The sequence below is a fragment of the Protopterus annectens genome, chromosome 7.part0 (genome assembly GCF_019279795.1).
Source record: "Protopterus annectens isolate FY-2018-M chromosome 7.part0, PAN1.0, whole genome shotgun sequence".
NCBI lineage: Eukaryota > Metazoa > Chordata > Ceratodontiformes > Protopteridae > Protopterus > Protopterus annectens.
Genome location: NC_056739.1, coordinates 29,057,579 through 29,071,276, shown reverse-complemented (window position 1 = coordinate 29,071,276; position 13,698 = coordinate 29,057,579). Strand labels below are relative to the sequence as shown.

At 38.2% G+C, this 13,698-nt stretch overlaps 1 protein-coding gene across 1 annotated transcript in view; it reads left to right on the top strand.

Moving 5' to 3' along the window:
- Positions 1-13,698, top strand: part of LOC122805778 — a 335,686-nt gene that overhangs the window by 74,125 nt on the left and 247,863 nt on the right. The window contains exon 2 of the mRNA XM_044076044.1: positions 1,948-2,023. Within this exon, the coding sequence (XP_043931979.1) occupies positions 1,969-2,023 (55 nt within the window). The 5' untranslated portion in view covers positions 1,948-1,968. The remainder of the gene's footprint in view (positions 1-1,947; positions 2,024-13,698) is intronic.

The following is a 13,698-nucleotide window of genomic DNA, read 5'->3' as shown; positions in this document are numbered from 1 at the left end:
TTGTGTAGCTAATCAAGGGCAAGCCATGATTTTGATGTATGGAGGAAAGGTATACATTTCAGGGTAACAGCAGCCTCTCAATTATTTGAGAACACAACACCGAGGGACTGGACAGCTGAAAACATTTTGCAATAAAATCATTCATTGTGTGGCTTTTCTCCCCAAAGTGCATGCATTTCCTCTTATTGCACTGGTAAATTACATGACCCTCTGCTCCACACACACATGCACAAAAAGGGTTGTCCCAAATATCTGTGAATTACTCTCATAACATTTAGTAAATGCATCAAAACATTCTCATCTGCAGTACATAAACCCCATTGCCTTTAATTTTCTTTACATCTTCCAAACTTTGACAAACTTTTTTTTAAATGATTTCCTAGTGGTGCTTTTTCTGTGTCAGTTCTGAACTGCACAGTCACTTTTTTTTAGAATTCAGTTTTGTGCTGTATATACATATTTATTCCATGGATATTTTATTTACTCTCCCTTCCTTTATAAACATTTCCAGCCCTTAAACATTTGCAAACATAATGTCACAGATTATTTGTCTAATAAAAATAAATGATCTGATATCTGCTTCCTTTACTCATAAAGAGGCAATTACATGGTTCCAAGAATCATACCTGCCCATTGCCTGTGTTGATTCAGCCTGAATTCCTACCATACATTTTTTCAGCTCACTCAGACTTGTATTTCTCTTCTTTTCCATAACTTTTGCTACCACAATCACATATTTTCCTCTTCTGCAGTACAATATTCTCTTCTCTATATGTTCCAGCAACAGTACTTACTTCTCCCCTTCCATCTCTGTGTATTTTGTCCACAGCATCGCCACAGGAAACATCATGTCTAGCCTCTAGTTCCTTCTGCAGTATTCTGTCATACAACCCTTCTGACTGGAGAGCTGTAATCTCTATCCCTTATTCCTGCATATCAACATTCTCTGATTCACTATCAACAAATACATTTTATTGAAACAAGATTTCTGAATCCATCATCCCACCTGCAACTCCACTTTCTGCATTCTGTTCTGTACATACATTGCATATTCCCGCCATACTATGTTCTGCACTTCTCCCAGCTGTCACTGTGTTAGGAATGGGGGAACAATGCAATCAATGACTAGGGAAAGTTTCCAGATGCCTTTGCCAAATTTATCCCCAGTAGTATATCACCTCAGGTCACCCCTGAAGAGAGGACACTATACTAGTGGGATTAACCTGGTTAGAAAAAAAGATAAATAAAAAATAAATAAACCCATACTGGTAACACATACTGGAATCTTATCTGTTCACCAGCCATTTAGTGTGCAACATTTCTTTCTTGATGGGACATCTGCTTGAATCTAGATTCCTGCATCCTACATCCTCTTCAATATTTTTGTTTGTTTGTTTGTTAGAGGAATTTATCACTGTCCTGCAGTGTCCTCACAAATTATTAAAGTGAAGATATGCCACATCTATTTCTGACATATTCAAAATTTAAAAATGTGTGAAGATAATTTAAAAATTCCTCTAACTAGAAGTAGTAGTGTGTTGTTTTAAAATGACAGAGTTGCATGGAGTCTGCACCTTTTCTGGTTATATTTTTACACATCAGTCAGATTTTTTTGTATTCAGTACATGGGAGTGACTTTGTAATATGCTTCAGTTTGAATGCCCGACTGTTGCTTGTATTCCAGAGTTCTTAAACATTATGTGAGAGACAAAACTTGTTTTATTTAGACCTTGATTTAAGGTGGGAGGCCCAAATGATCCATATTTGCTCATTCCTTGACTTGATGTGAAAAACTACGGATACAGATGGATAATTTAAGAAAATTTTCATTTTAAGATCTTTTTTCTTGTTGTCTGTTACTAGTATTCATGTGCAAGTTGCTCATAAGGTAGCTTGCTTCTCATAAAACGTACAGATTTTGATTTATTTAAATTTTTATTTTGATAGCACATCTACTGAATTAGAAGAATGACGAATTTGATAGCATGTCTGATTCTGGTCAGCTGCGTCACAGCAAACTTGGGTAAGATGATCAAGTAATCAGTTTCTAAGGTCTGCTGTTGAAGAAATAAAGCTGCTGTTTTGAATCTAAAACTCTGTTAATAAATAATTTTATCTTTATATGGAGCACACAGAGAAAGGACACATTCAGGCTGATAATGCACTATTTTTTCATCATATTCAACAACATAAGTCTGCAGTAGAAATATGTTCAAGGCTGATATAGATTCTGTGTGCTTTTCTTTTTGGAAACTTAGATGCTGACTGGCAAATGTTTATTATCTGGTAAGTCTGCTCAGGAAATGCAGAAACTTCATTAGTTACACCCCCCTCCTTTTGACTCTTTTATATTGGTCTGTCCTACACATCCTTGAAACTCTTTACTGACTGATGTGGTACTTTGGATAATACACACTTTAGATGTACCACTCTCTCCATGAAATACTACTTTTTGAGCATGTCTTGGCCTGTTTCCACTCCAACAGCCACCCATGTTCCCTTTAGACCCCAAAATTCCCAGCTGCTACTAAACAATATAATGCATCAATATGATATAACTTTTTTTAAGACTATACAGCCTCAGTCATTATGTCTCTTCTCCTACTCAAGGCTCTTCATTTCTTTGTCCCATGTATGCTGATTACGCTCTGCCCTAGTACATGTCACTACTTCACTTTGCTGTTTTGTTACCAGAATTTTGTATGCCCCCAGCTTCCTGGATGGCAAGCTTTTGTTACTCAAGCAGTTAGAATGGCACATGGAAGTTCTCCAGGTGAATTTCAGACATCACTGTTACTAACTTGCAACATTGTGTTCCCTGACACATCCGTTTCAACCTCACTCATGACCATTGTTATTCTTCCATACCTTCTAAAGATGGCATTCCACTGCTTTTTGTGCAATAACTCATTAGAAATATTTGGCTAAACTAAGGTAAACCTCTATCAACCTATTTTTCCTAACATGAAATATCCTACACGACTATGTTCACATTTGGTCATCACTGTCCAACCCTTAGAAGCTCACTAAACACAAGAAAATGCTCACCTTCAGCACAAACAGAAAACATAACTACCATGGCAGCCATAAATGTAGGCCTCATCACCTTCACCAGACATATATGGAGTTCATAGGTTATATTGTAATGATGAAACCTCAGAGTCTAGCAAAGCAGCATCCAAACAACCATATCCTGAATAAAATTCAGCTGTCAAAGAAATATGGGACAATCCTAGAGAGCAGCACCTCAATGTTAATACATCCATGACAGCAGCTGGATACTAAACAGACGAATTGCATGAAGGTGCAGTGATGTTAGGATGACACATAGAAGAAAAAACCAAGAAGAAACTTTGCAGTGTGAAGGGTGTGAAGTTCACTTCCTAAATTATGTTATGCACTTAGTTCACTTAATAAAAATTGAATTGTAAAATACAACTATAAAATACATGCTACAAAATAATAATCCAACAGTGAACCAGAAGTAGGCAGGACAACAGTCGACAGATGAAAAAGTAAAAATCCAAATAGCTGATAAAAATCCAGATTTAATAATAATAGTTAATAATGATAGTTAAGCGCTTTTTGTTTGACAAAATACCCAAACTTCATCAGACCAAACCGAGTTCTAATTTCAGCTAGTTTAAATACTAAATCTAATTAACATATTAATTGTGTAAATTTAAACAATTAAAATCATACAAGAAAACGAATTTAAAGCAACATGCTCAACAATAAAACCACCTTCAGCTACTACATGTGTTTTTTTAACAAACAATTAGTTTAACCTTCCTGATGAAAAAATAGGAACATAAAAACATTTATAAATGAAAAATTTATAAATGAAAAATCTAAGTCTAAAACAATATATTAAACTACCGCAATAAACCTTTAAGCTTTAATACACTAGAAATAGAACAACATTCATTTAAACCAGGGGCATTATAAGCATTTAGTCTTACCTGCCATAACAGTTCAAGTTCCTCTAACTTCAGGGGGGTTGGACCACCCCTAAAGTCCTCAGTAATCTGATCTATGGCCAAGAACTTGAACTTATGGTCTGGGTAAGAAATTATATGCTTTGCTAAAGCATTTTCACATTTGTTCTTCCTAATTGCATAAACATGTTCATACACACAGTCACAGAGACGTCTCTCCGTCTTTCCTATGTAAAATGATGGACAAGCCTGGCATTGAGCTAGATAAACAATCATTCTAGAATTACAGTTAACTCTACATTTTAGAATATACTGATGGTTGTTAACTATAAATCTATTTGATTCAGTGACATATTGACAATATCTGCAAGACTGGCACTTATACATGCCTGTTGTTATAAGAAACATACGCTGATGTTGTTCAAGAAGTGCCTTAAGATTTTTTTCCTTTTTTATAAGTTATCATAGGTTTGTCCCCCACCTTATTAAAGATGCTAATGTCACCCTTAAATATGGCCCATTTCTTACAAAAGATGTTAAAACAAGCATTGCTGTTAACATAGTAAGTTGTAACAAAGGATGGTGCTTTGGGCAAAGGGTCACGTTTTGAACCATGATCATCATTAGTGGAATTGTCAAAACTTAAATTTTGAACCTGTTTAATTTTGGATTCCAACAGGGTGTTTTTTAAATTAGTTTTGTGCTTAATTCTGGTAGACAGAGCAGTCTCTCTGCAATCACCGACATGGTTTTACAGAGCTTGTGTGTGTAATTCCACCTAGGCAGCTGCGTTATCTGGGTGTGGAATTTTGACAGGTTATCATTTAATAAAATATAGTTTGCCTTGGAGTAGTTATTAATTGTGACTGAGTTTTCAGGGGATTACAGAATTGATCTTTATTTCTAAGGAGATTGCTCTGTGGTCTGACCTTACCAGGGAGGACATGACATGGTAGGAGGGTGCAGCATTCTCACATATTTGTGAGTATCCAATATGTTTGCACCTCTGGTAGACATATGTACTGTCTGCTCCTGGTTGTTTGTGTTTACAAAGTCTAGGAATCTCTACACCTGCAAATTTGTGGTCGTGTAGGATTCTTAGTTTATAGAGGGATAATTAAAATCCCAAACTCTATCAAATTCCTCGCAGGTATGGCAAATGGTAATGGCAAGGAAAACTTTAAATGCACCTCCAAAAAACAGCGAGCACACAATGGTCAGTAAATCAGAATAATAAATGTATTATTATATTATGTTTTACAAATACATATCAAACCCCACTGGTCCTACACAATTAACAGATGAGTTTCAGCATAAGGTGCCTATATCAGTGTTGCAGACCCAATGAAAAGTGCAGATTTAAATACACTAGGGAACACATATCAAGCTCTCATTGGTTAATTAGAAATATTCATTTAAACTCAGCGAAAACAAGCTCCTCCAGTGTAATAATCCATGACTTTTCTTTTTTGTTCAATATATTGTGCCAACCAGATGTGCAATAAGATGTTTCTGGGTATGTCTGAACAGTGCATTGGACATACGTCAATTCCTAATGTCACGCATATGTTCTGATATATGCATTTTTAAAGGACGAGAAGTTTGCCCAATATAAAATGCTGAACAATTACACAATACAAGATAAATGACCCACTTGGAACTACAATTCCCAAAAAACTAACGTTAACAATGATTAAAAAGATCACAGAAAAAACAGTCAGTAAAACTAAAAGAAAATTTTAGCCAAGCTAGAATTTCCACTGTGTGAACCAAACTTTGAAAGACCTTAGATGTATTAGAAAATTGTTGTGTCTTATTTACATAGCTACACATAGAACAATGACCATAGGCTTGACAACCCTGCATAAAACCCCCATTCACAATTGTTTGTTTAAAAATATCTGAAGAAATATTTTTCCATTTATAATGACTAAACCAACCCTCCAATGTTTTACCCCTACGGTATGAAAACAAACAACTGACAGGTAGTATCTCGCTTAACAGAGGTACACCTTAACACTCAAAACTAAAAAATACTATAGTCACTCAGACAAGATGTTAAGTGAGATATTACTGGCCACTTGTTTCTTTTCGCTGGAATAAACTCCCACTTCACATGAAGCAGACCTTCTCAATGACCCTATTTAAGTGCAACCTTGACAACTGGATGGGAGTCTATAAATTCACCATGGGGGTGGTACCTATGTCATTCATGGACAGTGGCAGTCGATGCTAATCACTGACTCACTGTGCTAACAATGACCTTCTAACCATGGTCAACTAGGGAACAAGGGTATTATATGGCTAAGCTTGTTAAGGCCCTAGGACCATTAGCCTAGTAATCTCCTATGAAGCTATAACTTCTTCTTATCCAAAATTACAACTACTAAACATACTCTCCTACATCATATTCCAATTTTTGTTCATCACCAACATAAAATAAAACTCATTCACATACTATACTCTTGTCACCTTTCTTCATACACATGCACACGCATCATCCATTCCACAAACCAAATTCTACTTATCCCTCCATCCATTCTTTTAACATCTTTATTAAATTATCACTTAAGACATAGGCAAACACACATTTATATAAAAGAAAACATTGTTAACATGCTCACAGTTACAAACAATATACATCACATATTTTATACAATCATCATCAATCCAACATTACATAAAATGATCAATTCCTTCCTGCCATTTAATCTCACTTCTCCAAAACATTATTCTCTATGTATTGTTCTCACAATTCAAATTTTTTGTATGGAATTTGCTCCTTCCGTTTTCTAAAGATCCCACTTCCAGTTATTTTATCTTTGTTACAATATTCACTGCTTCAAGTACAGTTGGTTTAAACTTTAATTCTGGTGGCTTCCAAAAAAGCAATTACTAGAAAATGTGAATCACACTTAAAAAGGCCTTATTATGTCTAGGCAATTCAGATCCTGTATCCGAGCTTAAAAAAAAAATCATTACCTTAGTTGCACTCATTTGACAGAGTGCCCTATAGAGAATTTTTAAAGTCTGCCAACTCTTAACAATCTCTAAACATATAGTCCCAGTTGCATCCTTCCTCACCATCACACCTCCAACATTTGCCATGTATGTGATGGACATTTCTTTGTAATCTGCTTGGGGTATAAAAATACTTATACAAACACTTCGAAGCAAAAATACTAAATCTTCCAGACTTTGTTGTATATTTGGGAGCTGTACATATGTCCTCTCATTGCTTCCTTGTGAATTGCTTATCCAATCTCTCTTTCAAATCTTTTCCAAACCTCCTGTGATTGATTCCTATAGTTACTCTGCAGTATTTTATATGCCCTACTAATTAACTTTTTTTAGTAGCAGCTTCTGTTCTAGATTTAATTAAAAACTCAGCCAGAGCAGGTCTTTCACTTAAGATTCCTCTACCTTTTTCTCTTTGCATATATTCTGAAAGTAATTCCTGAAAAGGAAGGTAATCTCTATCCTGCAATCCAAATACTGTATCTTCTTGGCATTTAATAATTCTGTTACCTTCCCTGTCTAGTTATTTATTCCCAATACCTCAGTTCCTTTGTCACTTTTGTCCAGTAAATTCAGGCCCTTTCTTGCCTATTCTCTGTACCCCTAACTGTAGTCCTTCCCATCAGCAAAATCTCCTTTCTCCATTCTTGTGCTAGTTTATTTCTTACAATACTTTCCACTACTTTATGAATATAAAATTCTGTATGGCTGCTGTTATTCTCCTTAAGGATCTGCATACAAAATCTCACTTTCTCTATATGTCTTGAATTTCCTCCATGTTTCAACATCATCATCTCATTTCACTTTGAAGTATAGCTTTCTGCCTGTGTAATGCATATGAGCCTTACTTGTGTAGCTCTAAAATATCCCTTCAACTCTGTTTATCCTAAATCGCCTTACTCTATTGGAAAGATCAGTTTATCCCACTTGACTCTTGCCCTCCCATATAAAATCCTTCAACTCTTTATTAATCACTGTTCACAACTTCTCTTCTGGTTGATAAAATATGCCTGACCTGTGTATATAAATAAAGGGGCTAAAAACATTGTAACTGCTAGTATCTTGATATCTATATCCATAAAAAAGAAGTTATGTATCTATATCCAAAAAAAAAGAAGTTATGTCTTACCATAACGTTCCATCTGTGTTGTCGAACTTTACCAATCCTTGACAGTGGGTTTGGTTCCAAATCTCAAAACCAAGGCAGCCATTTACTTTAGCTCGCGCTCTCCAAACTCACGAGCCAGGCTCTACCCATAATGCTCCTCTCAGAAATTACCTCAGATCGAGTTTGCCAAAGAGTGACAGTTAGACATGAAAGGTCATGGATACATGATAGTTAAGTTAACTGAGGCCAAATATGAGTCCTTACACGGAAAGTAGTCAAGGGCTAAATTCAGTCTAAGAGTCTCAGGAAGGGGGATGGAGGGTAGGGATGTCAAGGATTGGTGAAGATCGACAACACAGATGGAATGTTATGGTAAGACATAACTTCTTTATCTGATGTTGTCAATCTTTACTCAATCCTTGACAGTGTTTCAGTGTCCCCAGCTACTTTAGCCGCGGGAGGTCTCATGGAAGAATATTCCTCAGCACCATAGAGCCAAAGGATGCTCGTTCCCTTGAGACCTGATCCAATTTGTAATGAGTGATAAAGGTATGATGAAAAGACCAAGTGACTGCTGCACAAATGTCATCTAAAGAAGCTCTGGCATGAAAGATTGCAGAGATACAGTGAATATTAAAAGTGTACACACCCCTGTTAAAACGCCAGGTGGTATAAAAAAAATAAGACCACAATAAATCATTTCAAAACTTTTCCCACCTTTAATGTGACCTAAAACCTGTACAATTCAATTGAAAAACAAATATTTTAGGGGAAAAAATATAAAAAATAAAAAACGTACAATAAGCTGGTTGCATGAGTGTGCACACCTTAAACTAATACTTTGTTGAAGCACTTTTTGATTTAATTACAGTATTAAGTCTTCTTGGGTAGGAGTCTATCAGCATGGCATATCTTGACTTGGCAATATTTATTTACTCTTCCTTGCAAAAGTGCTCCAAATCTGTTAGATTGCAAGGGAATCTCTTGTGCGCAACCCTCTTCAGGACACCCCACAGATTTTTTACTGGATTTAGGTCTTGGTTCTGGCTGGGCCATTCCAAAACATTAATTTTCTTCCGGTGAAGCCATTCTTTTGTTGATTTGGATGTATGTTTGGGGTCATTGTCGTGGTTGAAAGGTGAAATTCCTCTTCATCTTCATCTTTCTAGGAGACGCCTGAAGGTTTTGGGCCAAACATGACTGGTATTTGGAACTGTTCATAATTCCCTCCACCTTGACTAAAGCCCCAGTTCCAGCTGAAGAAAAGCAACCCCAAAGCATGATACTGCCACTGCCATGCTTCACCGTGGGGATGGTATTCTTTTGATTTTTTTAAGTTTTGTTTTTGCGCCAAACGTACCTTTTGGAATTGTGGCCAAAAAGTTCAACCTTGGTCTCATCAAACCATAACACATTTTCCCACATGCTTTTGGGAGACTTGATGTATTGTTTTGCAAATTATAGCCAAGCCTGGATGTTTTCCTGTGTAAGAAAAGGCTTCCGTCTTGCTACCCTACCCCATAGTCCAGACATATGGAAAACACGGGAATTATCACATGTAGTACACAACCAGTTCTTGCCAGAAATTCCTGCAGCTCCTTCAGTGTTTCTGTAGGTCTCTTGGCAGCCTCCCTGACCAGTTTTCATGTTGTCTTCTCATTAGTTTTGAAAGGATGTCCAGTTTTTTGCAACATCACTGTTGTCCCATATTTTCTCCACTTTTTGATGACTGTCTTCACTGTGTTCCATGGTATATCCAATGCTGTGGAAACTTTTTGTACCCTTCTCCTGACTGATATCTTTCAACAATGAGATCCCTTTGATGCTTTATAAGCTCTCTGAGAATCATGGCTTTTGCTGTAGCAGGCAACTGAGTAAATGTCAGGAAAATCCTACTAAGACAGCTGAACTTTATTTGGGGTTAATCAGAGTCTTTTTATTTGATGGCAGGTGTGTACCCATGAAGACTGAATGTTGTAATTAAATCAAAAGGTGCTTCAACAAAGTATTAGTTTAAGGATGTGCACACTTTATGCAACCAACTTATTGTACATTTTTTTATTTTTTATATTTTTCCCCTAACAGATTTGTTTGTTTTTCAATTGAATTGTACAGGTTATAGGTCACATTAAAGGTGGGAAAAGTTTTGAAATTATTTATTGTGGTCTCATTTTTTTATATCACAAAAACCTGGCATTTTATCAGGGGTGTGTACACTTTTCATATCCACTGTAGCTACTGCTCTTGTAGAATGGGCTTGGAGCCCTTTAGAATGACACGATGGAAGTGATGCAGTCTCTAAGCCATTTGATTAGGGTAACTTTAGAAACTGGGTTACCTAGATAGAGACAAGAAAACGCCACAAAAAGTTGGTTTGATTTTCTAAATACTTTAGTCCTGTGAAGATCAAAATGTAGTTGTCTGTGCACATGTAAATGGAGAGCATATTCTCCCTTGTTTGAAAAATGAGGTAAAAAGACTGGTAATTGTAGTGTCTGATTAATATTAGTCTCGGATACCACCTTGGGCAGAAGGGAAAAATTAGTTGGAAGCAAAACTCTATTCTTATGAAAAATTAAGTATGGAGGTTTGCATGATAGGGCTTGAAGTTCTGAAACTCTTCTGGCAGAAATGATAGCCACCAAAAATAAGGTTTTCCAAGACAGATGTTTTAAGTCACAAGTTGCTGATGGTTCAAAGGGGTTTCTGGTCAGGGCTTGAAGAACCACAGTTAGATCCCAAGGGGGAATAGGTTCTTTAAAAGGAGGTCTTAGCATCAAGATGCTTTTTAAGAATGCTTTACACAATTTGTGTGACATTAGAAGGGCACCCTCCAGTTCTATATGAAAATTTGAAATTGCAGCTAGGTGCACTTTAATTGTTGAAGCAGAGGAACCCAACTGGTACAGTGATGCTAAAAAATCTAATACTTTGTGGATAGGACTGGAATAAGGAAATATTTAATTGTCTAAAGCCCATCTAGTAAATTTCTCTCATTTGCTTTGGTATAATTTCCTTGAAGACAATTTGTGATGAGCGATAATAATTTGTCAAACAGGTGAGGAAAGAGAAGGATGCCTGGCAATCATGGGAACATGAGAAGCCATGCAGTGAGCTTGAGGTTTTGGAGATTGGAATACACCATGCCCTCTGGGTGAGACAGTCAATCTGGAACTGGGTCTTGAATCCATGGTTTCTGAATTAAATGAGACTACAGGAAAGGAAACCAAACTTGTTGAGGCCAGAAGGGGGCAATGGCGAGTATATTGAGTTTTCTGTCCTTTTGGCTTTCTTTAGGAATGGTGAAATGAGAGGAATAGGGGAAAGGCATAAAGCAGACAGGGAGGGCAGTCTTGGAGAAGAGCGTCTCTGGGTGACTCCCCCTGAGGGGGGATTAGGGCAAAGTAACTTGTTTAGAGGAGATGCAAAGAGATCACAACAAGGTTGGCCCCAGTGGTGAAACATGTTGTTCGCCACTGCTGGATTGAGAGACCACTCATGAGGCAAGAGAATAGTTCTGCTCAATTTGTCTGCTATCATGTTGGAGCTCCCCAGAATGCATGTTGCTGTGAGAAAGGGTTGGAAGAAATCACCCATTGCCAAACTCTGAGTGCTCCTTGACACAATGGGTAAGATTTGGTTCCCCCTTGTTTGTTTAACTACCAGACTACTGACATGTCTGTCTGAATTACTACTGTTCCTAGCGGGAGGACATCCTAGAATGCTTGCAAAGCTAACAGCACTGCCCTCATCTCTAGTACATTGATGTGCAAGTTGGCCTTCAAGTGGGACCACATGCCTTGGACTGTCCTTCCAAGATAATGCCCCCCCCCCACCCTGTCTGGGAAGTATCTGTGGTCACTATGGCTTGGGGCTGGGGGAGAATGAAAGGACACCCAAAGAGAATCTGGTTTGAGTGTAGCCACCACATCAGGTCATGTTTGCACTGATCGATAATCAGAATTGTCTGAGACATTGGTTGGTGTATAAGAGACCATTGGGATGCTAATAGCCATTGCAATATCCGCATGTGGTACCTCACCAAGGGAACTAGGGTGATTGCTGCTGTCATGGAACCTAATGTTGGAGGAAATAACTTTGCTGGGACTTTGTTGCTGTGTAGTAATTGACCGATCTGGGATCTTATATGTTTTAACCTTTCCGGAGGAAGAGACGCAATTCCCGAGACAGTGTCTAAGTGTGCTCCAATGAAATTGAGATGTTGAGGGGGTTGAAGTGTGGACTTTTTGAAATTTATAGTTATTCCTAGAGATGTACAGAGATGTATAGTGTAATCTCTTGCCCATTCTATCTGATGCCTAGTGGAAGGTGTGAGGAGCCAGTCATCGAGATATGGAAATACTCAAAACCCTTGCAGTCTTAGATGAGCTGCTACCATTGCCATGCATTTGGTAAACACCCTGGGGGCTGTGGTGAGTCCAAAGGGCAGAGCTCTGAATTGGAAATGACTGGCTCCCAGCTGGAAGTGCAAAAACCTCCTGGAGCTTTTTTCCATTTTTATGTGGTAATAAGCATATTGGAGGTCGATAGAGCATATCCACTCATCTTTTTCCAAGAATGGAAGTAATGACTGAACTGTGATCATCTGGAATTTGGTTTGTTGAACTGTCTTGTTGAATTGGCTGAGATCCAAGATGGGCCTCCAGTCCCCTGTTTTCTTGGGCACTAAAAATAATCTTGAGTAAAACCCGGATCCTTTCTGGTTTGGTGGGACTTTTTGGATGACTCTTTTGCTTAGCAGTCTTTCAGTTTCTAGAACTGCTGCTTCCCTGAGACTGGGTGGCATGTCTGGGAATATTTTCTGGGGTTTTGGCGGTTGTGATAGGGGAATTTTGTAACCTATGGATATAAATCATTGCACTCATTTGTCCATTAACATTTGCCAGGCATATTGGTGCAGAGAAAGCCATCCCCCGACTGCCTCCAGAGGCAGGCAATAGGGCACCCTCATCAGGGGTGCTGATAGGAAGCTCCAAAAGACTCCCCGGATCCCTGATTTTGAGGTCCATTTCTGCCTCTAGGGTGGCATCTTCCATTGCTTCCCCCTCTGCCCCAGGATAAGCCCTTGCCTTGTGAATCCTGGAAAGGTCCTTTGGATTTTTGAAACCATAGACTCCCACTCCTCTGGTTCCTGGAGTACGGTCTCTGAGGAGTGTAGAAACATATGCCAATGGCAGAAAGGGTCTTACCATCCGTTTCACATTTGGTCAGGGTATCCTTTGCCCTGGGACCAAAAAGGGACGATCTATCAAACGGTGCTTTGATGAATGCTGCGAAGTCACATAAGCGCATCCAGGCAGGCCTTCTTATGACTGTGGCTGATCCTGCTGCCCTAGTCATCCCTTCAGCTGCATAGGCAATGAGCCTCATGGACGAGTTAGAAATTGCTTCTAGGGTTGCAAGCGGAGAAGTAACTTTATCTCATATTCCTTCAGCTACTACTCCTTCGAGGGTATCTGAAAGCTCCTTGATCAGATCCCTCTGAAGTCTTGTAAAGTGCACCATATAATTTAAGGACCTTAGAGCGAAGGTTGTTGAAGTATAAATGCACTTCCCGAATCTATCCAAAGTCCTAGACTCCTTGTTAGGAGGATGGATAGTAGGACTTTCCTC